This window comes from Diceros bicornis, chromosome 29 (assembly GCF_020826845.1).
Source record: "Diceros bicornis minor isolate mBicDic1 chromosome 29, mDicBic1.mat.cur, whole genome shotgun sequence".
Lineage (NCBI taxonomy): Eukaryota > Metazoa > Chordata > Mammalia > Perissodactyla > Rhinocerotidae > Diceros > Diceros bicornis.
The window spans coordinates 28708399-28736268 of NC_080768.1; the positions used below are offsets into that span (position 1 = coordinate 28708399).

The window sequence follows — 27870 nt, forward strand, 5'->3', positions numbered from 1 at the left end:
AACATTATTTTATTGCTTCAACCTTTAAATACAATTTAATCTGGATTTTTACAAAGAAAAACTTTATTTGATAATATCCAATAACTTGGTCTTCCTATTTATTGCCCTATCACTTATGTCTTTCAAAATAAACCCGTAGCAGGTACTTTTGAAATAGCAATATAAATACTTAATTTATTCCTTCATATAATTTTTTCTGGCAAAAAAAAAGATTAAAAGTGAAAATTTTCTCATGAAAATTATAAAAGCTAGACTTAATTTTGCAAGGCAAATTTCATGAAACCTATCTTAACTAATTAATTTAATTAGTAAAGCTCATGAAAATTTGAAAACTGTTTCCTATGTTGTTTAGCAATAACATGGGGTGGGAGGAAATAAGTTTTTTCTTAATATATTTTTAGAATAATACTAGAAAAATTGAAATCACACTTCTTTATCCAATCTGGTAAACAGAAGACCTGAATACAAAAGTTCAAGCAGGGCCGGCCCCATGGCTTAGCGGTTAAGCAGGCGCACTCTGCTGCGGCGGCCCGGGTTCAGATCCATGGCGCGTGCCGATGCACTGCTTGGCAAGCCATGCTGTGGCGGTGTCCCATATAAAGTGGAGGAAGATGGGCACAGATGTTAGCCCAGGGCCAGTCTTCCTCAGCAAAAAGAGGAGGATTGGCACGGATGTTAGCTCAGGGCTGATCTTCCTCACACACACAAAAAAAGTTCAAGTATTATTCCCAAGAAATTCTGACTCTCAGTGTTGAAAAGAATCTTTAAGGTAATAACAGTGCATCTTTTTCTGATTCATTAATTCCCTTTATGCATCCTACATTAAGTGCATGTCTAGTCTCTGTCTTAACTCCAGTAACAGGGAGGTAACACTACTTCAAGTTTGCCCTCATTTTGAGCTGAAATCACCTATAAATCTACTCTAAATTTCTATCCTGTCTGAGGCCTACTCAGATTATAATTCTAAGACTTAAATTTTTTTGAATCTAAAATTTAAATTGTAGCTATAATACAAACATGTTAGAGAATTAAAAAAAAAAGTCACACTGCTTATAATGATCCTTTTGAGTTGATGACTATTTCTGTTACATCAGCAGTTAATCTTTTTCACAATTATGTATTCATTCATTGTTTTGGAGCACTAATCATTGAAGGGGTAGTAGTTGGAGAGAGAAGTTAATGAACTTGCAGAACTGCCAAATGTCTATATATAAATTAATTTAGTATTTCTGATAGGATGTGATCCACTAGAATGACAGCTATTAAGAGGTTATGTATAGTTATATACTATATTAATTATATAGATTTATAATATACAGTTTTGTTAATTTTGATCAACACATTAATTATAGAATGTCCACGGGTTGGCAAACATTATATAAATTATTTTTAAATACAAAGTACGTTTTTCAAATAATATGCTGAGTGTCCAAGAGAAGTATGTCTAAATTTAAATCAATGGGTCCAATTGCTAATTTGAAAAAAGTACCATAAATACACACAGTATATACATAGTTCCTCTATCCTACACATATAGATAGGACACAGGAAAATGGTGAAAATATTATATGCTTTTAAAAGAAATTAGTATATTTCTTACCACTTATATATCTTAAGAGATAATCAGCATTTTAAGCTTTAGCCTTTATTTTCTATTTACTCAGCCTATTTTAGTAATTATGAACCATTTGAACTACATGACGTATGTCACAAAATGAAAATTAAGGGACTAAATTAATTCTAAGGTCCCTTCAAGTCCTAAATATTTAATATTCAGTAAAACTTGTATTAATAATTCTTCAGTATAGAAATTATTCACTTTCCTTTACTAGATTTATACACCAGAGTTATTTAATACATTAAAAATATGCTTCAGTCTCCATAAATTAGAAAGCTAAGCTTCTCATATAAGGATTCATAATTGTTAGTTCCCATAAGAATTATCTCAAGACAGCTGTTAAAAAATCAGAGGGGAATAGGAAAAGTTAGTAAATCTAATGAAAGAATAAAAAGGGAAGAGAATAATTTTCACCTAAACTCTAGGCAATTTATAAAAAATGTTGCTTGTTTTAAGATTTGTAAACTTCTCAAGGCAGAATGAGTAGCACTGAGTCCTCTTTCTACCAAGATGCTACAGTTGTTTTGACCAAGTTTCTCCTACATTATCTTTTATAGTTAAGGTAAAATCACGTCATCCTGGGGCAGTGGTTCTTAAAGTGTGGTCCCCGGATCAGGAGCATTGGCTCACCTGGGAATGTGCCAGAAATGCACGTTTTTGGCCCTCTCTTCCTCCCTCCCCCAGACCTACGGAACAGAAACTCTGGAGGTGGGGGCCAGCGATCTGTGGTTTAACAAACCCTCTAGGTGATTCTTAATTACACTAAAGTTTGAAAACCACTGGCCTAGAGTAACGGAGAAAAATGTATATGTATCTGTAAATAGAGCAGTCATCTCAGTTTATCCTGCTGGAGTTAAGGAAAAGAAGAGGAAACTTGGTAATTAAATAGGAAAATAAATGGAATCATGTAGAAAGCATAAGATGGCAGAAAAAGTTGCAAAAAACAATAAAACTCTCACCAATATTGATAAGACTTATTTCCAAACCAATTTAACATAACCAGTTGATTTTTGTTCATGAAAATGAAATTGTAGACCTATAGTGAATAGTAATTTGTCTCCTCTCTACTCTTGAGGGTAGAATTTGGATGATCCATCTAGATTCTCATCATCTGATCCCTTTTAAAAATTGACATTTATTTGAAATAGTTGGTCGGGATTAGAGGTTCAATCTGTAAACTATACTAAAGATCAAATAAGATGTATTTATTAGCACCATACTTTAACCAACTAGATGAACCCTCATATAAGCAACTGTCTCTTGGTGGTACTAGCCCCGTATATAGGGAATAGTTTTGGATAAAATAATTCCCAGTAATCTGAGGCAGATTTACAGTGGTGGTTGGGGTTAGATTGTGCTTGATTAGTTAGGGAGTGAAATTTCACAGTAAGTCTTAAAGGCAGTCTGGCCTAAGTGAATGAGCACAATCCTTAGCTTGGTGTCAGTATGGGTTCAAATATACTAGTTCTGAAATACTGAATAAGTTTCTAAACCTCTGGAAAATTATATTATAATGGGGATGATAACAGGGTTGTTTATGAGGATTGGAAATAACAGACATAAGGTGCCCAGCAATGCCTAGTGTATGGTAGGTATTCAATAAGTAATAGGTATTAGTACTAATAAATCTTGATTGACTCTTCCTTTTGTTACCACCTTCTCCTTAAAAATGGTCATGGTGCAACTTTTCTAGAGGCTAAATTCATTTCTGAAACTACCTGTCAATTATGCTAGTCAAAATATTTTCTGAAGATCCACTGTGTATTGAAAAGTTGCATTAACTGACCTTTCAGTCCCTACCATGCCGAGTGGACTGTCTTCTATTTATGCTAAACTGTTATATAGAAATATAGTAATGGCATTGAGATTAGTTGAGCGAAGCAGTAGCTCTTCTTTCTTAGACTCTATAGATCTATTTATAGGGCAATTTCTAAATTTTCAAAGTGCAGCTTTAGTCTTTTGTTTACTGTGTTTCAATTGTCATTTGAACAAATAAATAGGATGTAATGGGGCCATGGTGGTAGTGAGGGAAATTCATGTTCTTACCCACTTCCAACAGGGCACAGTGTATGGGAGGGAGGAAAAGAAGGGAAGAAGGTTATGAGTGATGGAATTTTAGAATTCTATTTTATACCCTGATTATAGCAGGGTTTACCCTTTTTGGAGAATTTATTAAACAGCAATAGATAAAATTCCATAATAAACTCAACTGAACCTTCAAAATATTTTGTCCTATTGAAATTCTAGACTGACAATCATTGTTATAAACCACATTGCTAGTCTGAAGAACCTAGAAATAATATACAGCAGATTCTGAAGTAAATTAGCAAATGATATGGAATGTCTTGTACCTAGGTGTCTTGTGTATATCCTTATGCTTATTCCTAAATCATTATCTTACGGCTCTGTGGTTTTATTTGCTGGGTAGCTTTGGCACTTAGGTGTGTTTTTTTGGTAAAGTTGCTTGGAATGTTTGAAATACAAAGCTGAGAAAAATGTCTACAAAATGGTAAGGGCAAAGAACTGCCAAACTAAACTATTCTCTTATATCCCACTTAGATTTCAAACAACACTGAAGAAGAAGCAATCACAAACCTAAAATGTATCTACTATTTTGAGGAGAGGGAGAAGAGAGAAAAAAATTTCTACAATAGCCAATTCACTCTCTAGAATTTGTTGAGAAAAGACCAACTAGATTGCTATTGTGAACCACCACCAGGCTAGATTGTTTTATTATATTGAATGTATCTGCAATGGAATTTTATGTGCACAGACATTTTTGAAACTAACAAAATACACGTGCATATGCACTTCAAAATACACTCTGTTTACTCTTAAACACTGTCGTTGATAAACAAATGAGCACCAAAAAGAGAGGCCTAGGGAGAAAGGTGTCACTCTTTTTTAATCCTCTCTAGTGACAGTGGTGGTGGCACTGCATACTGGAGGACTGAGGTACCTACATAAATGCCTCTAAGACAAAAAATCTGTGCGCTGCTTCTCTTCCCCTCCAATCATCAACCTTTGCAGTTTCTCAAGGCTAAAAACAAACATAGAAACAAACAAACAAACTCATTATGATGTTTTATCTTTGCACACCCTCTTAGTTACAGGTCCTCTAAAGCAGAACCATATTATTCACAGTTCAGTGTCCTTCCTGATTTTGTTAAACATCATTATTTGTAACATAGGACGTTCAATAGGACTAAGGAAATAGGGGTCAAAGGCAGTACTTGATTCTCAGGAACCACTGCAATGAGAGCTGCAATGTATTATTTAGCAAATTTATGGTTATTTCAGGAACAATGATGTTTCAGGAAGTGATGTTAACTTTCAAAATTCTTTTGTCATGCAGAATATAAGAAATGATTACAGAATGTGTAGAAACAAGTGATGCTGCCAAAGAATGAGACCTTACATAAGATAATAAAAATATTTCTTTTAAAAAAATTAAAGCATAGGATAGTTATGTAGTTAGAATTGTATATAACAATTTGGTCTTAAAAAGGACGAGGAAGAAAATTTTATTTAGTGTGGCTACAGAGATACATACATGGTATAAAATTGTATGTTATTTTCGGTATCATCACAGATTGCTGCATTGTAATAGTTGTTTTTAATATAAGGAGAGGCTCTCCTACTCACACTCTCCAATTCTGGTATTCTCCATCTATTTTTTCTTCCACACTCCATTGATATAGAATTTCACAAGTTTAGAGTAGGAGGGAACCCTAGCTTCTAGCACAGTCTTATTCATTTTTCAGATAAGGAAGCCATCCAATAGAAGTTAAATGATTTGCTCAAGGTCAGGCCATATATTAGCAGAATTAGGTCTCATTCTTTCTCAATGCTCTTTTAAAGGCTAAATAAATAAAGATTTAGTTTTTAGAATGACATTTCTTTCATTTCCGGTGGATCGATTTCTTTTGTTATAGGCAAGCAAAATAATAAGCTACTACCTTTCTCTCTCTCTTCTTTTATATCTGCTACCTCTAGGCAACAACCTCATCAAATCCACAACAAATAATAAATAAAATGCTGAAAAAGAGCATTTTCCTACAGAACTATTTTCTCTAATAAAAATAAAATACTAAATATTTCTGAATATAGGAGTCTCAGAGAAAAGAAATTCTGACTGTAATCAGACCAAATAAAATAATCAGACTTATAGCATTATTTTAATAAAGACAAAACCAACAGAAGCATGTTTTTCCCCAATATTACACTTTGAGCAACTCTAACTTTTAAATACTATGAACACTTTTCTTAGGGATTACTTTTCCTTTTCTTTACCCCTATTACTTCCTGGGAACAATGAAAACTTTGAATAGAATAACACTTACAGAAACTAAGTCTAAGAAGGAAAAATGAGGACAGACAACTCCAATCTTAGAAATAAGTCAACAACATTAAAGAAGAGACTGTTACGTGCCATTTAAATGAGTATTTTCTTCATATTCACATCACAAACTAACTTCACTGCAGCAGCACTAATTCATTATGAGTAAGTTTTTATTTTCTGGTAGAAGCCACTGGCCTCAATAAGAATAAGCAATTTCTCACAAGGGATATTAGAAAGAAGGTAAAGTTTGGACAACATAATTTACCAGAAAGCACCAACACGGGAACTTCCTTGATTAAGGATGGGAAATTATTAATATTTTTTTAGCCTAAATTTAGGCAAAACTCATTCCTTGAAGGTGAATTTACCTTCCTTTTGACCCCTTTCTTTAAATAAGGAACAATACATGTAAACCATTTTAAGCTTAAACAAGTAAATACCAGGAGATCTTTATCAATGTTACAGATTCTGCAAAGAATGAGCTATCATTAGAATAAAATAAGCAAACTCTTTTATGCTTTAAAAATATGTGTTTAAAAGGATCCTGTCTTCTAACAACACCCCTCTCACTTTCCAAACAGAGAATCACGCTACCAGTCATGAGTAGCAGTCCTTATATATTATTCTCAAGTTTAAACCAATGTTTTAATTTTTTAAACCTTGTAACATTTTCATAAAATTTACAGATACCAACCCATTAAAAAATTCTACCTCAACCCATATATTCTTTAAGATATTTCTAATAGTATTGGATATTTACTCTGATAGTGTCCTTTAGGGTTCAAGTACGGGACCTTTAATATTTCAGATAATTTTCTCTTGGTGGTCTTTAGAAAAGCAACCTTAAACTACACCCTTGATGTGAATGAAAAGAGAATTGTGATTTTATTTTTTTGGTGGTGGTGGGGTTTGGGGAACAATTAAAGCAGCTTTGCTTACATTTTTAGGAATAATAATTATGCTAACTTCCTTCTTAATTATAGTTACTGTTTCATATTCTTCCAGCAGAGAATGGAGATGGTTTAGTTGTACTTGTAACCTCAAGCCCCAAAGTTTTTACTCTCTCCCCAAATCAGCATGGTACCCCTTCGGGTCCCAAGGACATCTGACCGACTCTGGGTCCTTCAATGCAGAATCAATGCTTTAAACTATCAGGACTAGTGTTATCCCTTTGTTTAGTATTGGATTTGACTTAAGTTGCTAAATGAATTATTCATTAATAACCTTATACCTTTCTCATCATAAAGATAAAAGCTCATGTTAATAAATCAAAAGATCTCAACAGAGTCATAACATAACCTTTCACTATAGTTCTAGTTCTCATTTGCTCTTATAATGAAAAGGTCTTTGGATAAAAATAAGGTAACAGTAATAGAATTAGTAAAAACTGAAAGTGATAATTTGTTAAAGCTTTTAAAATATGGGTGTTTTCCATTAGAGAACATGGTTAATCTAAAATAACACTTGGTTAAATAGTTTAATATCCTGCCAGTCCTGAATTGTATTACTTCAGGAAAAAAACCAATACTTTTTTGAGGGAAGGAAGAGGAGAAGATAGGAAGGCAAGGTGCTTAGGGATAGGGAAGGGAAACTGAATATTTACCCATTTTAAAAGTAATATATACATATATTTGCATTTTAAGTAAATACCAATGGGATTCATTCAAAATTTCCTTGAGGTTCCCTTGGTGTAATAATATAGTTCAAATTAAATGCTATGTTAACTAGATCAAGTATGGTATCTAGGTAAAAGAGAAAAAAATTCACTTAAAATAACAGATTTAAAATTGATACTACTAGGTACAGTATAGTGTATATGATATGTTTTCATTTGTATGTTTAAAAAGAATATATGTATATACACATATGCTTGTATATGCAGAGTAACTCTAGAAGGATAAAGAAGAAACTAGTAACATTGGTTGCTACTTTTTACTGTCTACCCATCAGTAGCATTTAAATTGTATACTATATGTACGTTTTCCTTATTTAAAAATATTGATTAAAAACTGACTAAAATAAATTTAATTTTAAAAATTATGTCAAATTAAGAAAAAAGACTAATTTTTTTACACTATACAAGAAAATATACTAACACATATATTGTTTCTCTAAGATCCACCTACAGAAATTTTGGTATATTTACTTTATGATAGAGTAACTGGATCCAAAAACTCAATTTTCACATGACATTCAATTGGGAAAAACACATTTTCCCAGTACTTCATAGCTACAGTTTTGTGGACTATAGATTGTCTCAAGAGCATGCTAACATCCTCATTCTTCCCTCTGATGGGCTAGCCATTAGCCACCATTTCTCTATGAAATTCAAGAAATCTTCGGGAAACTTCAGAAAGATTTAAAAAATCTTATTTGGCAGTGAGAAATATCACACCTGTATTATTCTGTTGGCAAAGAATCAATTTTAACTTCTCTTTGTGGTTTACTTTAGATTTTTATCCTGCCAAAGACGTCTGGTGTTTTGGTAAGGACAGACCTCAAACTATGTGGTGACTAAGCAAAGCCCTTACATAAAGCTTGGAATAGGATTTTATAAATAGTTCCAATGAAAGACATTTGGAAACAAGCAGGAAAAAAACCTCACACTTATGAAAAAATTATTTTCAGAACACCACTTAAAAATTCAAATTAAGTCCAATTCACTTAAATATTAAAATAAACCATAAAACAAAATCTAAAGGAATGATAGTACATACATCAGCTTTCAATGGTAGCTGCTTATTAAAAATGAGTGTCTGAGGGTGTATTCCAATTTCATCCTCTTCAAATTGTACAGCTCAGATAAATGTTTATTTTACTGAAAATATTTGCAAAATTACAATATAAATACATGATTATATTAAGATAGGATGACTATATATAATGTATTCTTATCCAGAGTTATAAAATGAATGCAATAAATATAGCATACTCTTGATGAATTGTCAGTACACAGTGTTTCTTAGTAAAGTACATACAACCTATTATTAAGCAACAATTATCTAGTTTTCAAATGTACATCTTAGGAAGTCTTTAGGATGGAAGGACACACTAAATCCCCCAATACCCTTTTTGGTTGGTGAAAGTTAGTTCCTCTGCAAATTTTGAAATAATACCGTATGTATTTTAGCAACTGTTCTTAGGCTCTTTGCATTCCCTTAATTTTAAACTTTATTTCTTTAGTTTGGGTATTTTCTTAATGACGCCATATCAGCCAACCATACTTTTAATTCTAATACAGTATCACGTACTCTGTCTTTTCATTAGTTATTTAAACACGCATCAACAATGAAACAGAATCATTAAAAAAATTTTGTCTGCACAAATTCCCAAAATTAACTTCCAGGGTATTATGGGGAGTTTCAACTAGATATATTCTCTACTGTAATACTAATCTGGGCTAGAAATAGTTTTTTATTGATTCTAGTCCTTAAGAATACAAATATGAGCTCTACTTTAAAATTCTTTGTTAAATGTATTGGGATTTGTTTCAAAAGCATCTTCTACCCTTCTCCGTTACACTGATTTAATAGAAACTTGTTACTACAGCAGTTTCGACACAAACATATGCATGCAAGAGATCACCCTACAGATTCTAACTACGGTTATTGAAACACATCCCACCTGTCCAGTGGCATAAATGTACATTTTATATATACAAAAGGTAAAGTGCATTATTAAATTAGTGAACTGACAGATTGTCTGCCTGGATCATATAGCTTTCAAATAGACAAATGTGAACTTCTCCCATTAGAACCAATTATTTCAAGAGGTTCCAACTAGCTTTTCCACCCTGTCATTTCTTTTTTGGCCATGCTCTTTAGTGCAAATAAGCTTGTGTTTGACTCAAGTTTAAGGGACATGGCAGTTTGGGGCTTTAACAAGGAAAATTATAAAGTGTGGCAGAACTTTAATACTTTTATAATACATTGCATCTTTTGCATATAAGCAACAGATTACTGCTGCTTTCAATTGCTAGGAGCACACTGCCAACTATTATGAGGAACCCGTTTCCAAATTTCATACTATTAGCTTATATTATTACAGTTTGAGTCTGTACCTCATTATGCTTGGATTATTATGTGCAAACATCATCAGTGTTTTAGAATTATACAGTGAGCTAGTAATTTTGGTTACTAACTGCAATGCTCATTTTTGGACTTCTAACATCCAGTTGCCTTAAGAGTTTAATGTCTTCAAGGCAGGGATCCTATTATTTTGAAGAATACCATGTACACTGCAGCTCCATTTATGTTACAAATGACAACAAATAAAATGTATATTGCACAGATAAGAATAGTAGCTTATTTTCTAAGATACATGGCAATATATGTCTTAATACCAGAGTTTTGAACTGGATCTTATTTGATTATGGCTAATGAATGATTGCCAATTTTAAGTATCAAAAAATCATAGCATCATTTCATTTTTCGAGGAATACATTAACTATAAAAAAATGAAAGAAGAGGGCTGACAGAAGGCTTAATGAGTCTAAATTATATTCAGTCGCCGGTATATATGCATCTATGCAATCTGTAACTTTGAGATGGTAAAAACTTTGAAGTATACATACAATGTGGAAAATCTGGCTGCTTAACTAATTCTTTACTTAAACAATTAATGTAAAATTAAACTAATAATATTTATATACAATGAATTAAATATATTTAAGTCTAACATACTATTGTGTGTGTATGCATATATATATATATACACACAGACTTATGTATATATATAGACACACACTCAAATTTTATCAGACTAAAAAAATAATTTAGACTTAACGGATATAAATATTTTAGAAAGGAAGGTTATAAGAGAGTATACAGTCACAGCAATAGTGATAGGAACGCTCAAATACTGGAATATTCACAGCTCCAGTTTGCCAAATCTGACAGGTTGATTATTATTAATAGGCACTATGATGGGCAGCAATAACAATCAGTAGTACAGTAATTCAAGTGCACACCACTCCCTCATATACCAAAAACTATCTTGTATCAAGCCTACAATAGTTATTTTACAGTTAGGACTGTATAAAGATCCTTGCCACTTTTAGAATCTCAACACCCACCATGTGCTATTAACTCTGGTACTAACATTATCTTCTAACCTTCAGTTGTTCCAGATGGTCCACAATTTAATGAACTAATGAGATTCCTTCATACTACTTGAGGAAACGTGAAATACAATCTTCAAACCAATACCAGCATATATGTCCGGATTATTGATTGCTTGTTTCTAAGTAACAAACCAGTGAAATTCATTTTCTTAATTCATATCATAAAGTTTTCTTAGTGATCTTACTTAAACGTATTCAAGGACAAACCTCTGGAGGAAAAAACTTGTTAAAATAATTGTGAATTACTTACAGCCTATAAAAGAAGAGCTACATTCTGATCTCAACCCATGCAGCCAGCTCTCATCAATGAGAGCTATATTTGGGGGTTGAAATCAGAGTCTGGCTCTTAAACATGATTTATGGACTTATTGTGTGGGAGGTGAATAAAGCCAAGATAAAAGACAGTAATTTCATTCAGAATAAAATGCAGCTCAACAGATAAAATTTCAGTCAGTTAATACAGGGTGGTTGGTACACACATACACTATATCCACTTGTTTAAAAAATTGCTTAGGTGTTGAAAAATTGTAGTGGCACTTCCTGAAAAGTAATTTTTAATACAGGTAAATGGGTGAGTCTTACGTAAAGTAAACCTTTTTAAGTATCATAAAGAGCACCTTGGAAAATGCCTGAATTTTCCTTTCTAATATGTTTATAACCAATCTTCAAATAGTAGTACTCCCAGGCTGAAAACTTATATTCTAAATGCTTTTTAGAAAAAAAGTTTTGTTTTTTTTTCTGGAATTAAAACACCTGGAAAAGCCAGGTTTATATTGGAAGTGTTGACACAGTTTTAAGGGCAGCAATTGCAAAAGTGCTACTAAAATATATTATTACAGATGTATTCTTGTATCAGTTAACTGGTGCACCAACCCCTCTGAAATAGTGTTAAAGAAGCAGCATAAAATATAACACCTTGAGTCCATGATATATTTTGGGAAGAAAACTTCTCACAACCTTCAAATTAGCATGAACAGCTAAAACACCAAGATTTCCATAGCAAAGCCATAGGATGAAGCCTCCCACTCAACAGTGACATAAAAGTAATTCCTGAAACTTTAAAAAGTCAACACAAGTATATGGTACAATAAGCGGAGGTGAAGATGGGATTTTAACTAGCTTAGAATAACCAATTAAAACTCTCCCATGGCTTTAATATGGCAACTAAAAACTGTAAGGTTACCACAAAATTTGAAATTATAGAAAACTACAGTAACTCTAAGATTTGATTCTTTAATGGTACTGTTTAATAATCACTTATCCAATGGACAATATACTTCTACTTGTACTTTTATAAATAAATATATTTATACTCTACTTGAGGTCAATTTCTGTTTCTGTGGTAAGTGTCCTATGAATAAGCTTAGCAGCTTTTAAAGAAGTAGGGATGGAATACTTTTTTGGGGGAACCTGTTAAATAGAAATTCACACTTCCATATTAAGTATATGTATCTTTTTTCAGGATTATGTCATAGTGCAATGTAAATCTTAGTTACGGTACTTAGAAGGTCAGAATGTCACATTTTGTGCTGATTTGCATACCTCAATAGTCTGGCGCAGTTGAAGCAGCTAAACTATTTAGCTCTGGGAAGGTTGGAATTCCCATAAGAATTATAGTGTTCTATGTATAACATAACATGAGAATCAGACTCCTTGAAGTATAAACTAGTAGAGGTATTACTAATAACAAAGGGCCAAAAAGAGGAAAAACTTCTTGAAATGATTACGGATCAGTACTTTTAGCCAATTTATGATTTTAAATTTTGCCTGATGGAGTTCAATTTCACTCTAGTCGAGGCATTCTTGTTCTTCACCACTGGCCCTTCTGCCATCCATTCTCTTTTCTTTATGGCTGTTGCAAATTTTCCTCATCTCTTCTTCATACTTGATAAAATTCTCCCCAAACCTTGTCCAAGCTTTGAATGGAACAGTAATAGTATTACGGTAAGGTGGCCTCACCTCACTTACCTTCAGGAAAATTCCATATTTATTAGAGCCCACATCAAAGTAGAACCTTTTATTGTCCACTCTGAAAGAAGTCCCCTCTGGGAGTTCCAGTGGGTCATCGTCTCCACCTCTTCGTTCTTCTATGTCCCCTTCACCATAGTCTTCAATTAGCTGAACCAAGGCATCACGAAACTCAATCATTCCTTGTGCTGGGAGGACAATAGTCTGTTCCTGGCCCAAACTGTGGCCAAAATAACCTATCATGCCAGTCCCCCGCATCATGGTTTGTCTAATCCTTAGGAAACGACCCCGTTGATTTTCCTTCAGGTCTAGATAATATTTCCTATTGTCCCTCTCTATGTAGTCTGTTTTGAGGACACTGTGGGGGTGCTCTTCGGACCCCACGGACGCTGGTGGGGAGGGTGCCGAGTGCTTCTGTCTCCTCCTGGGGCCTTGCTCTTTGCTGTGGCCGTGCTCTTGCCGGTGGCCTTTCAGGCCCAGGTGCGCGTAGTGCTCGATGAAGTCCCCTAGACAGTCCTTCAGCTCCGCTGCCACAGACAGGGAGAGGGTCAGTTTACTCTTTCTGATATTGTCCTGCCGGCCTCTCCCTATCCAGACTTCGGCTATCTTTAGGAACCGGCCCCGGGAGCTCTGCTTCACGTCTAGGTAAAACCTCTTTTTCTGGATGTCCACTCGTTTCGAGGCCAGCTCCTGGATTTCGGCTAAGCCCCCAGCCTGATTAGGGGTGGCTGAAGCCGCGTAGTGGGGGTAGTGGGAGTGCTGGGCCTGGGGATAGAGTCTACTCTTGCTCAGGCCAGAGCCCCCTACATTCTTGCCGCCGCGGCCACGGCCACTGCCGCCGCCTCCCCTTCGCCTGGCTCTTTCCATCTTCAGCTGCAAGTGACAAACAGACACACGGGGTGGGGTGGGGGAGGGGTGTTGAGAACAATCGCAGACGCCCCTCGGCCTGCGCTGCCCCCGCCTCCGCCCGGGACCCCCACCCCGGGCCGCCGCAGCGCTCGGCTCCCGCTCCCGCCGGCCGGTCGGCAGCGGCGGCGGCGCCTCCCGACTCTGCGCCGCGCACTCAGCATCCCTCCGCCGCCCGGCCTCCCGCTCCCGCTCGCCGCCGGGCCGCCCGCCTCGGGCTCGGCAGCCCCGGGGGCCCCAGCCAGCAGACACTCACATCAGCACTGCCATCGCCGCCGATGCCCTTCACGACCGCCGCCGCCGCCAGCTCTCGGCCCCTCTGCTGCAGCCGCCGCCCCCCGCCTGCTCCCCCGCCGCCGCCGCTCGCACCGCCCCCCGCCGGAGCAGCCGGGCAGGGGCATCGCCTGCGGCGCCCACCGCTGCCGCCCCTCCTGCGGCCGCTGCGGGGGCCGCCGCCTCTCCTCGGGCACCGGCCCGGCACCCGCCGGGGAGCGGGGGGGGGAGACCGGGAGGGTGGCGGGCAGTGGACCCCGCCTCCACCAGCACAGCCTGCTGAAGGGAAGAGGGATTCTCGCACTCTCCCTCGGGGCGCGCCCTGACCGAAGCCCAGCGCGTGGGGATGGAGCGCGAGTGCGAGCTGACTGGACAGGTGTGAAGATGAGAATAAGGACCGGGGTGGCGAGAGTGTTCTGACTTCTTCAGGTTCCGCCGGGATGTAGGACTCTGGCGGCCCACCGGCATCCGCATAGAGACTACACTTCCCAGAGTGCTCAGCGGCAGCGAGAGCTCCTGCGCATGCGCGCCGTGTAGCCAGCTGGTGGGAGGGCTGCAGCGCGGCACCTCGCGAACTGAGGACGGGGGCGGGGCGGACCCTGGAGGGAGGGGTGGGGAAGGTTGGATTCCCGGAACTGAGGTGTACCTTGTGCGTCCTGTCGCTGTGCCCTGCACTCTGCGGCGCAGGAATAGTGTGTGGAAGTGGTGGTTATCCTGGGTGCCTGGGTTCTAGGTCCTGCTGTTTGGCGTTTCACAAGTCATCCAGCTGAAGAAGACCCGTTGAACTGGCTCTTCTCAGGTAACGTGACCTCCGGACCCCTTCATCCGCCAGCTGCAGACCCCGGGGTAACATTCTAGCCTTCTCCACGGGAGGTGCTCGGTCTGTCGGAGCAGGCGTCTGGGCTGTGTGTAGGAGATTCCTACGGGCAACCTCCTTCCCCTTTCCGCCTCCCAGAAAAAGGATCCCCAACCGTCTCAGGCCTTATCAGAGCTTCCGTCAGTTAAAAAGTGTCTTCCCCGCCCCTCCCGCTCCCAGCTTGTGCGACTGGTCGCCTATCGTGTGCACTTAGGGTTGTATCCTTCAGATATGGCCTTTATTGCTGGAGAAATTGAGCCACTCTGTATTTACACAACGAAGTCGAGGGAAATAGCCTGTTATGTGTAATTAGCAAATTATATTGGATTTCTTGAGTTCAAATCATTCAATCTTTAATGGTTTTTTTTTTCTCTCCCCTTTCTTGGCTGAATCTGAGTTTTGTGGATAGGTTTGGGTATGTAAAATACTACTCCGCGTGGAAGAGCGTAATAAAATCCTTAGGATGGTATAGTTCGGTGTGTTAATTTTTACGGAGTTGGAGATCCGAATGGGTAGGACACTTCAGATTTTGATGTCATTGAATAGTGGTTCCCTTTATTAATTCAACAGATATTTATTGAGGACTACCCTAGGCACTGGGGATAGCAACAATGAACAAAACAGACACAAATCTTTCTGCTTTTGGAGCTTACATTTTGGAGAGAGACAGGCAATAAGTTAAATGCCTAGTATGTCAGAAGGTGAAAATCCTATGGAGAATCCTATGGAGAATAATAAAAGAAAGAAGGCTGAAGAGTGGGAGTAGGGAACTACAATTTTACAATAGGCAGTCAGGGAAGGCCTCACTGAGAAGGTAATTTCTGAGTAAAGAGCTGAAGGCAGTGAGAGAGCTAGTCCTGTGGCTATCTGGAGGAAAAGAAAGTACAAAGGCCCTGAGGGAACCTGCTTGGTGTGTTCAAAGAGCAGCCTAGGAGGCCAGTAAGTTAGAGTAGAGGTAGTGATGTTGAACCTGAAGTGAGTTTGCTCACCCATCATGCAGCGAGCCAGTCACTGACACTGGGTGTAGTGGAAGAAAATACGAATTTTATTGCAAAGCACTGAGCAAGGAGAATGGGCAGCTAACCCCATAATCCCGAACTCCCGGAAAAGCTACAAGCAAGAGTTTTTATTTGGGGTTTTAGGTAGGGATGGGGGAACATGTGGCCTTGGGGGCTGAAGTTTTAAGAGTCCTCTGCACAAGCGCGACTCTCTGTTCTATGTGTCACGTGCCGTGGATTTTTAGTCTTTGATGTCTAAAGTTTACAGTGAGTCGTTTTAGTTTCTCAGTGTTCCTGCAAGATGCGTAGGCAGGCAGAGGGCTATCAGTAACTTCCTCTCTTATCAGCGGTCCTCCTGCTGTTGTGCAAGGCAAGCTCAGAAACTTTGGTTATTTGGTTTGCCACATTAACCTTCTGGCTACAAAACACAGTTTAACTTTAATCCAGGGAAATTTTAACTCCTTCATCCTCAGTTTCAAGCCCCACTCTCTTTTGATCATTCCTCAATCTTGGGGAATGGGGGAAAGACCACTCTAGCTGCTTCCTGCTGTGAAAGGGTGAAGTTCAAGGTCAGAGGAATGAAATTATTCTACCTTTATTTTATTTATTTATACCCAAGAATATTTATTCTTGGGTACCTGGTGGGGGGGGGAGAGCAAGGTATGTTCTGCATGACTAATATTTTCAGTACCCTTATCAATGGCTTTGGAACAGCACTTAAGTCCACATTTTATAATTACATAAACAGTCACACATATTAGCAAAATATACAGCCCAAATTTTGGTATTCCCTCCATAATGAAACTTAATCCTTGGAGAATCCTGGAGAAGAGGCCTGTAAACCAATCAAGATTAGGGCCTGGAGCCCCAGATGAAAGCTGATGTAGCCATGTGGCCTGCTGTCTAATTTTGTCCAACAAGTAAGGTAAGAACCTGGGAGTCATTCATTACTTATGTTTAGGAGACTGTCTTCTGTAGAGCAACTTGAGGTGTATCAGAGGTTCTCTTGCCCATTTGGAGAAGTCAGTGTCTAGAGTATGGAGCCAGCCAAGGTTTGGGTGATCCTGGTTGTGATTTTCTTCCGTGGCATGGTTTCCATTCCCTGTGGCTTTTCTCATATGGTCCCATCTGGTGGGGGTGAAGTTGATCTTCTCGGTGCTTGTGTTTCCAGGATTTTAATAGGACCCAGTCTCCATGATAAAGATGGTGCAGAGGAATATCTGACACTGTCTAGTTCCTTAATTCGAGTTCTCTCCGGGTCTTGTGGATTGTCTCTAGGACATGGGAAGGGTCTCCCAAAGTTAGGCCTATATTGTGTAAGCAAGTAACCAGGTATTTAACAAGAAGCATTTCCAGAGAAACAAAAAGAAAACAAGGTTAATGGTTGGAGCAAATTACAAACCAATTCCTGGGCCCAGGGGATGGTCAGTCAAGATTTCTGGATGTCAGGGTTGAAGTATCCCCTGTAGTTCGAAATGTCTCTGATGATGTCATCAAGTGCTCCAGTAAACTTTTTGAGTGGCTTATATAGCAACAGGCGTGAAGATTGTCCGAGCATGGGCTGTCATGGTGTTCTCTCTTAAGTTTACATCAAGTTGTCCAGCTTCAGTTTGCAGATAGAAAAAAAAATCTCAAAGACAATTAACAAAACCAGAATCCAATATCCACAAATGTCTATTATAGTTTCTATTGAAACATAATTTTTCTCTCTAAAATCACCCTCATTTTTACCAAAGATAGCCAAATTAAGACTCATTGGTTCACAAAATAAGTCTAGTTTCAATAAACTTAGCTCAATCATTTATATAAGTACAGCAAGAATAGCACTTGACCATATAGGCTCCTTTAAATCTGCTTTGCTGGAACTTTTCATAAGGAATCTCAGATGGAAATTTAAAGGCCCCTTGAGGCCAAGAAAGCCAAGCCAAGTACTTGTCATCAGACTGTGCCTGCAATACCTACATATTTGGGTGAATTCCTCTCTTTTTGAGGTCCCCAAAATATCCTGAGGTTCTCGCACCTGCCAGAGAAGTGACCTTCTTTACTCACCTGCTAAGGTTGCTGGGTACTCTGTAAGCAAGGTACCAGGCCAATATTTCCAAGTGACTTTATTCCATAAGGTCAATCCTTGTCCGTTAAAGCTATTTGGTCATATCTGAGTTTATGCACGTTTTTCTCAAATGTGACATTCCAGTCAAAGCGTGGGTAATATAACCAGTGTTTCCAATTGTGTCCTGCTGTAGGGAGAACAGATTCTTATTGAACTTATGCAAATAACTATATTGCCATGAAAATAAAAATACTCACTCATCAAAAGTTTTCAAATTCTGGAGGGATCAGATTGGGAGAAAAAGATAAATGCCTCAATTCTGCTTACAAATTGCTATAAGTCATAGTTCCTTAAGAGAAAAGAGAAAAAGTTTCCCTTAAATCTGGAAAAACAAAACATTAAAAAATCAGCAATATTTCAAACAAAAGTCATAAAAATTATAGTCATCTTCATCAATTTATTCAGTCCCATGTAATCAATTTTTGATCTTGCTCTTCTGTTAGCATTTTTATGAGGCCATCAGTTTCTCCATTAGAGTTCTGTAATTTCTTATCCAGCTCAGTTTTATAATCTGAAAGTGTATCAGAAACCTACATTCTAGGCTTGAAGGGTATGCAGATTTAAGATGTTGATAACTTCTACAAAATGTCTTTGAAAATGATGAGACCAGTTTCTGTTCTCTTGCAAATATTGTATATGATTAATTTTTTTAATATTTGCTGAATTATAGACAGTTTTGTTGGCCTCATTTATTGAATACTGTGTTCTTTCTTAAAAATTAGAAATACCTCCTTTATCATGTGTCTGGTTTCTATATTTACATGGATCTATTTCTAGACGTGGTATGTTGTATTCCATTGATTTGTATCTCTCTTTTTATACCAATTCTGCACTACTTTAATTACTGTTGTTTTGTACTGTTTCATATTTAGTAGAATGAGTTTCCCCTTATTGGTCTTATTTTTCAAAAAAATATTTACTGCTCTTGAGCATTTCCTCTTCCTAGTGAACTTTAATGTAAACTGTGTGGTTCAATGAAAAATCCTGCTGACATTTTTTCTTGGCATTGCTGCTTGAGTGTATTGATTTAATTAATATATTTACAGTTTTGAGACTAACTATCCAGGAACTCATTGTGTCTTACCTAGCCCTCTTTTGATGTCTTAGTAAACTTTTCTAGTTGTCTTTAAAATGGGTCTCATATATTTTATGTTATCTTTATTCCTTGATCATTTTTGCTATTATTGAGTTTAATTATAAATTATATTTTCTAATTCATTCTTGCTCATATATAGAAAAGAACTTAATTTGGGTATGCTTATCTTGAATCTGGTCATCTCAGGAGTATTTGTTCCTTTTAATCAAATAGATAAATTACCAGGCCTCAAAGAGATACTGGGCAAAAATTATTTATTTTAGGAGACTTTAGGTTTTTGATAAAAATTAAACTTACCTGGTGTAAAAGCTGGTTACTAATAGCAGTCAGCCTCTTTTAAAGGTGATTTTGTTTCTTTTTTTGATAAAATGTTTTATATATGGGAGGGTTAAGAAAGAGGATGGTTTTTTAATTTCTTCATAGGGAAATAAGAAATTAGAATAATTTCATGTTCTCCCCAAAATAAGTGGAACCAATGATCTTCCTCCTGAGCCTACTTCAAACCTTTGTTTCTTTCTGATTCCATTGTTCTTGTCTCGGCTTTTTTATGATCTCTTCTGCCTTTGTTCTGATAGGCTAGCTCTTCAAGGGAGGGCAGAGATTCACCCTCTCTTTAGTTCTCTTTGAGGCTGAGAAGAGGGAGGTATGGGATCTTCCTACTCTGCAGTAGGAATAATAGAAGCCATTGGAAAAAATATCAAAGCTTTGTTGCTTCTCCTGGAAATTTTGATGAGACGTCACCACTTGCCACCTGATCTGCTTTTTCTGTTTATTCATAAAATGAAGGCACTGAAGTACAGTGGAAAGATAATTAGACTGGAAGGTAACTTTTGCCTTCTAGGAGGTATACAATCACAAAATTGCAGACTTTTCCTTTTATTCATTTTGTATAAACTTGCCCTGTCTGAAGAGACTATATTTGAATTTCTTATGAAAGATTTGCATTGGATAAATTTATGGTTGCTTTGGTTGATTGATTGTAGTAACACTGATTTATAACATTGTGTAAATTTCAGTTGTACATCATTGTATTTTGCCTTCTTTATAGACTACATCCTGTTCCCCACCAAAAGTCTGGTTACTCTATGTCACCGTATACATGTGCCCCTCTACCTCTCTTCCTCCCACCCCCTCTTCCCTTCTGGTAACTACCAAACTGTTCTCTGTAGCTATGTGTTTGTTTATCTTCCACATATGAGTGAAATCATATGGTATTTGGCTTTTGCTGTCTGACTTATTTTGCTTAGTTAGCATAATACCCTCAGGGTCCATCCATGTTGTCGCAAATGGCAAGATTTCATCTTTTTTATGGCTGAGTAGTATTCCATTGTGTATACGTACCACATCTTTTTCCATTCATCTTTCAGTGGGCACTTAGGTTGTTTCCAAGTCTTGGCTATTGTGAATAATGCTGCAGTGAACATAGGAGTGGATATATCTTTTCAAATTAGTGTTTTCATGTTTTTTGGATAAATACAGCAGTGAAATAGCTGGATCATATGGTAGTTCTATTTTTAGTTTTTTTGAGGAATCTCCATACTGTTTTCCATAGTGGCTGCACCAATTTACATTCACACCAGCAGTGTACAAGAGTTCCCTTTTCTCCACATCCTCTCCAACACATGTTATTTCTTGTCTTTTTAATAATAGCCATTCTGATGGGTGTGAGGTGATATCTCATTGTGGTTTTGATTTGCATTTCCCTAATAATTAGTGATGTTGAACATCTTTTCATGTGCCTGTTGGCCATTTATATGTCTTCTTTGGAAGAATGTGTGTTCAGATTATGGTTGCTTTTAGAATCGTGTATTAATTTTCCAATTTCTTTTTCACCCAGTCTCCATTTTTATCTTTAACTCTTCCTCCCACACTCAAATTGGTCTTATTGTAAAATTTATGCATTTTTCTTTCTACCTGGCAATGCTGAATTTCAACCCAATGCAGAGCTTTGCATCCTAAAGTTAAACATCATGCCCATTTAAGTTATAGTTTTCTGTTAAATTGCTGTTTAGTGTTATTTTGATTCTTATTCTGACTTAAAAAAAGTTTTTAAAGTCCTCAATATATGAAGTTATGAAACTTTTGGTATAGTATACTTTGTGTGGCTATTTTGTTTTGCCTTATAATTTATTTTTATTTAAGATAAGATATTAAAGAAAGAAAAGAATTGACCACATAATTTTATTTTCAGTTATATTCGTGTATTAGTTAGAATGCAAGTACAGAAATCTTGATTCAAACAGGCTTAAAAAGTAAGGAAATTTATTATTAAAATGTAACTTGAAGGCAGAGGTAGGGCTGACTTGAAGACTGGTTTAGTCCATTGTGGCTCCATTTCTGATTTTTGCCTTCTTCTCTATGTTGGCCTTTTACCTAAGTTGGCTTTTTCCTCTGGCTGACTTCCATCATGGTGTCAAAATGCTGTAGAAGACCCAGGCTTACATTCTCAGAGGGCATCTCTTCTGGTAACTTTCTTACAAGAGCAAGACAGTGTTATTCTCAGAAATCTTCCTAAACATCTTTTGTGTCTTATTGGCCTGAATTAAGTCGTATATTTTATTCTTAAACCAAATCCAGGGGAATGCCCTTGAGTTTAGGCCTGAATTTCTGAATCATCATTGTGGCAAGGGGAATAGGATTACCTTTAGATCGGTTGGGTTTACCATGGGAGCTGGGAGTAGGGGCAGCTTCCCTGAAGCACACTGGCTTTGTGGGTAACTGGTCATTATCTTAATTAAATTTATGATACTGTGAAAAGGGTGCAGGGTGGAGTGGGTGCTGGGTAGGCAACCATCAGTGTACAGTCCCGTAAAGTTTTATCTCAGACCATATGAAGTAACAGTAATAAATATAAAAGGAAAAATAGACAGCCTAAGCAAGTTTTAAATTGACTTACTTGAAAACTTTCTCTGTAGTTTCCCATTTTATAATGGTTGATTTCAGCTGACTGGCTATAGCTACTTACAGAACAGAGGAAATTCATTAAAAATAATGAATTATTCAGTTGGATAATGAAATTCAGTTATAAAGCTCTTCACTGTGCCATGGATTCAGTTCAGGTCAAGTTATGCTCCTGGGTTTATGGGCAGTGCGGCTTCTCACCATGACACAGCATAGAGAGAGGCTTTTATCCTTTTCCCTCGTTGCTAGCATTTTAATGGCATTTTATTGTATTTATTTGATTGGTTCCATTTACACTTTACTTCAATTGACTTTATTAATACAAAACTGCTTTTTATATAATTTTTATTATATAAAGATATTATATAATATTTGACAGTTATGAGAATTTGGTAGATATCTATAAAGAAATAGTTCTCTTAAAAAAATTCATCCTATTACTTTTTATAATTGCAGTGACTTACTGTAGCCAAACCAAATGCTAATAGGTGGTTTTATTTAGCTTTTGTAGTTTGCTTGCTTGAGTTATTTGGAGGCAAATTTAGATTAGCAGAAATCTAGCAATCGATTAATGAAAATCTTGACTGCCTCTTTAATTAGGGAATTTAATGAGGGGTTTGTCATGAATTTTTGGGTTTCTCTTTGTTTTCCTCCACCCCCTCCTATTCTTATTATTGCGTAGAAAAGTAGAAAGGCATTCTCAAAAGCAATACAGGAGATAGCCTTGTAAATTATATCTTCTCCAATAAGTTATAGATTGTGTGTACGTCTATATATGTATGTGTATATATGCATATATATGAACTCATTGCTAGTATATTGGTAAGTATAGAAACACTCAAAGGGCAAGGTACATTTTCAGAAAATATGTAATATAATAAATTAAAAGATATCTGTACCCCCGTGTTCATAGCAGCATTATTTACAATAGCCAAGACATGGAAACAACCTGAATGTCCATCGATAGATGAATGAATAAAGAAGTTGTGGTATATATATACACAATGGAATATTATTTATCCATAAAAAATGAGGAAATCCTGCCATTTGCAACAACATGGGTGGATCTTGAGGGCATTATGCTAAGTGAAATAAGTCAGAGAAAGACAAATACTGCATGATCTCACTTTAGTGGAATCTAAAAAAACAAACCAAACTGACAGAAAAAGAGATCAGATTTGTGATTACCAGAGGCATGTGGGGGGCCGAGGGGTAGGGATGTGTTGGGGGAGATTGGAGGAAGGAGAATTGGAGGAAGGTGGTCAAAAGGTACAAACTTCCAGTTATAAGTAAGTACTAGGGATGTAATGTACAGCATGATGACTATAGTTAACACTGCTGTATGATATGTAGGAAAGTTGTTAAGAGAGTAAATCCTAATTGTTCTCATTATAAGGAGAAAAAATTTTTTTTCCATTTCTTTTTATTGTATCTATATGAGATGATGGATGTTAACTAAACTTATTGTGCTAATCATTTCACAGTATATGTAAGTCAAACCTTTATGCTGTACACCTGAAACTTATATAGTGATGTATGTCAATTATATCTCCATAAAACTGGGAAAAAGAATAAATGAAAAGAAATCAAACCCCCAAATTTTAAAGTTCATTGCATTGTTAATTACATTTGAAAGGCTTTTTTGACTGGAAGCTTCCTCTCTTAGTAAGTATTCTATAACCGCATAAGTGAAACCCAGAGTCTAAGCAAATTTGGGGCATTGATAACCAAATTGAATTGCTGAAGCATTTAAGCTACTTTGGTTTTATAAGCTTTCTGTGTTAGGTTATTTGAAAACACTTATTAATCTAGTTTTATAATTTATCAGTCATTGAAATGTCCTCTTTGTTCCTTGCTACACACATGAAAAGTTTGGGTATATGAATATTACTATTGTAATTTAGATAGTAGTTGGAAACCTCCTAAATATAGTTTGTGTAGTATAGTTTAAGAGAAAGAAAGTAGATGCATGTTGAAATTCAGTTTACTCCTTGGATCAGGTCCGATGGGTAAGAATAAAGTCTTCTTGTATGAATGAATCCATTTTTCCTTCTGTGTTTGAATTTAGCATTTAAAAGAACATTCCAACTATGAAGCACTTCAGTGCTTAATTAACTTTTGATAAATTTATATACTTTGTCTAGTTTTTTTGGATTTTGTATCTCTAGCTCCACCCACAGATTTTTGATCCCTCTCAGTATACTAAAGGGAATGAGGTATAATAGCAGTAAAAGATCTTTCACCACTCCTATCAATATATCAATTCATATACAACTGCAATTTAAAAGATAGGGCATTGTGTTTATTGCTGTTTATCTTCACATCAACGGTGTGGTCACTAAGGCAATTAATATAATATATAATGATAATGTAATTTAATAAGGCAAGTTATAGAATACATGATAATAATATAATAAGACAAGTAATATAATAAGACTATAATCCCATTTTACAAATGAGGAAATGAAAACTTAAAAAAGTAAAGTGGCTTGTTCTAGGTCACATGGATACTAAGTGGTCAAGTGTCAAAGCATAATTTTCCAAAAAATTCTCATACAAATATAGAATGAATTTACAACTATAGAATCACATTTATTCAGTTCTTTAATGAGGAAACCAACAGGAGATAAAGTTGGTTCAAAGAGGAACAAAGATTACATACTGTATTTGTCGGAGTTCTCCATAAAAATAGAACCAATAAGATATATATAGATATATAGAAAGAGATTTATTATGAGGGATTGGCTCCTGTGATTATGGAGGCTGAGAAGTTCCACGATCTGCCATCAGCAAGCTGAAGGCCCAGGAAAGCTGGTGGTGTAATTCCAGTCCAAATGTGAAGGCTTGAGAACCAGAGGAGCCAATGGTGTAAGTCCCAGTCCGAGTCTGAAGGCCCAAGAATCAGGAACTGATAGGGTGAGTCTTGGTCTGAGTCCAAAGGCCTGAGAACCAGGATTGCTGATGTGTGAGGGCGGGAGATGAATGTCCTAGGTCAAGCAGAGAGCACATCTGCCCTTCCTTTGCCATTTTTTGCTATTCAGGCCCTCAACAGATTGGATGATGCCCACTGGCATTGGTGAGGGCAATCTTCTTTACTCAGTCTCTCTATTCAAATGCTTCTCTGGAAAGGTTCTCCCAAACATGCCCAGAAATAATATTTTAACTGGCTCTGGACTGGTATTCCTTAGCCTACTCAAGTTGACACATCAAGTTGACCACCACATATAGACATTGGAGAAAGAACTTGGGAATAAGATGGCTAGGTTAGGGGGCCGGCCCCGTGGCTTGGTGGTTGGGTGTGTGCTCTCCGCTACTGGCGGCCCGGGTTCGGATCCCGGGCGTGCACCCATGTACCGCTTCTCTGGCCATGCTGAGGCGGCGTCCCACATACAGCAACTAGAAGGATGTGCAACTATGACATGCAACTATCTACTGGGGCTTTGAGGAAAAAAAGGAGGAGGATTGGCAATAGATGTTAGCTCAGAGCTGGTCTTCCTCAGCAAATACAGGAGGATTGGCATGGATGTTAGCTCAGGGCTGATCTTCCTCACACACACAAAAAAAAGATTGCTAGGTTAGATACAGAGCTTTCCTACAGGGTAATAAAAACCATAGCCTTTGAGATTATCTATTCAACTGGACAGAATTCAGTTGCATCTTTACTAGACAAAAATTTACAAGTTAACATGTAACTTCATAGAGTCTGAGTTTTTAATCACTAGTAAATAGTGGGTCAAATGAAGGTGTATTCCCTAATGAAGTAATCTTTGGGTGAGCTTGTGCTCCTATATGACACTGAAAGGACATATTGGCCTTTCTTTGTCTTACTTCCAACTTTCAGATAGTTTTTCTCGACACAAAGCAACGTTGGAGCCTAGGTTTTCTTCTTCTTTTTTTCTTTTTTTTTGTAAGGAAGATCAGCCCTGTGCTAACATCTGCCAATCCTCCTCTTTTTTTGCTGAGGAAGACTGGCCCTGGGCTAACATCCGTGCCCGTCTTCCTCCACTTTATATGGGATGCTGGCACAGCATGGCTTGCCAAGCCCTGCGTTGGTGCCTGCCCGGATCTGAACCTGCGAACCCCAGGCCGCCGCAGCGGAGTGCACGTACTTAACCGCTTGCGCCGCCAGGCCGGCCCCAAGGGAGCCTAGGTTTTCTGACTCCAAGTCCAGATTTCTTTCTACTTTACTTCCCTGCTTCTTCATAGTATAATTTTTAACACTAGAGCAGGCTGCTACTTTCGCAAAATCAGCTATCCTTTGTTATTAATTTTCCTTTGTGCTCAGTGATGGTGATATAGCTTTCTTCCTCAGAGAAACATAGTGAACATGTGAAAACATTGTGAAACTCAATGGATGTTTGTAAAATTTGCTAAATGCCCAGGTGAGAAATTGAAATTATAGTTTACATACCATGATTACTCTTTTATGACATTTCGTTAGCGAATTTCAGAGTAATTGTAAACATTGTTATATTTTTGATTAAATAATCAGAATATATAAAACAGTGTATTTCATCAGATTTGCCTTTACATATTTTGAACAAAGTAGAATTGAACCATTTTAGGTAGTAAGTGTAAATTTGTCCACATTAAACAACGTAATTGCCTATCAGAGTTAAACATTGAACTACTTGTTAATAATTTGTTCCTGGATTTGAAATGGTTATCTGTATGTGCCATTTAATTTAATAGTGTTGTTGTTGTTGTTGTTTTTTGATGCTTGTCAAAAAGGTTGGGATACTTTATTCAGTTTAGCCCTCAAGCAATTAGGCAAGTCAGTTACCATGGTAACAGTTGGTATAAATTTCCTTACCTTAGTTAGAGGTTTTAGGAACAAGGAAATCTCTAAGCTAATCCACTGAAACGCAGCTTTCTGTGAGACTGGTGTTAAGTCTGTCCATTTTCTAGAAGGTAACACCATTCTAAGTGGAAATATCTTGTACTCTCTTTTTTTTTTTTTGGTGAAGAAGATTGGCCCTGAGCTAACATCCCTTGCCATTCCTCCTTTTTCTGCTTGAGGAAGATTGTCCCTGAGCTAACATCTGTGCCAGTCTTCCTCTGTTTTGTATGTGGGATGCCACCACAGCATGGCTTGATGAGCGGTGTGTGGGTCCGCGCCCGGGATATGAACCCACAAACCCTGGGCTGCTGAAACGGAGCATGCGAACTTAACCACTACTCCACCGCCCTCCCACCCCAAGATTTGATCTTTTGAAAGCAATTTTGAGCACAAAATAAGAACAAAGTTCTTTTAAGAGATTGATAAAAGTGATAATCAGATTGAGCTCAAGAAGCTAGTTGAAGGATTGCACAATTAATAAAGCTCAGATACCTCACTAGTTTGCCACATCTGCCCTTTTTTCCTGCCTGTATGCAACATGTTTGGGACCAGTGAGGCAAAGAAAATGGAAAAGTTGCCATTTTCAATTATTCTCTTAGAAAATATGTTGAAGATTTGTCAGAGACATAGAGACAACACTAATCCAGAAGATTATTTAATGAAAAAGGTGTTCATTGCAGATATGAATCCATAAATGTTGCTAATGGTCCTCGTTAGAAGGCTCTATAGAATCCTTGAAGAAAAACACCTGGAAGGACATTATTTGCTTGGCAAAGAAGTTCCAAAACCAATTGGGGATGAAATATTCAAAGTAAAAAATGAGTAATTTGAAACATACAA

General features: G+C 37.2%; 2 protein-coding genes across 9 annotated transcripts in view; one reads left to right on the forward strand and one right to left on the reverse strand.

Annotated features, from left to right (window-relative positions):
* PURG (purine rich element binding protein G) overlaps window positions 1-14683 on the reverse strand; it is a 36315-nt gene extending 21632 nt beyond the window's left edge. Inside the window, exons 1-2 of one of the 2 annotated variants that reach the window (XM_058525163.1) lie at window positions 14213-14683; window positions 13051-13923 (exon numbers count right to left, since the gene is read on the reverse strand). In XM_058525163.1, the coding sequence (XP_058381146.1) occupies window positions 13051-13917 (867 nt within the window). In that variant the 5' untranslated portion in view covers window positions 13918-13923; window positions 14213-14683. Of the gene's footprint in view, window positions 1-10706; window positions 13924-14212 lie in introns of those variants that run through there. The other variant, XM_058525162.1, reaches the window with a different exon arrangement.
* Window positions 14684-14887: 204 nt separating this feature from the next.
* Window positions 14888-27870, forward strand: part of WRN (WRN RecQ like helicase) — a 120389-nt gene continuing 107406 nt past the window's right edge. For 5 of the 7 annotated variants that reach the window (XM_058525164.1, XM_058525167.1, XM_058525166.1 and 2 more), the window contains exon 1: window positions 14889-15028. The gene's annotated coding sequence lies outside the window, so the exon portion shown is untranslated. Of the gene's footprint in view, window positions 15029-26502; window positions 26573-27870 lie in introns of all 7 variants that reach the window. The other 2 variants (XM_058525165.1, XM_058525170.1) reach the window with 2 other exon arrangements.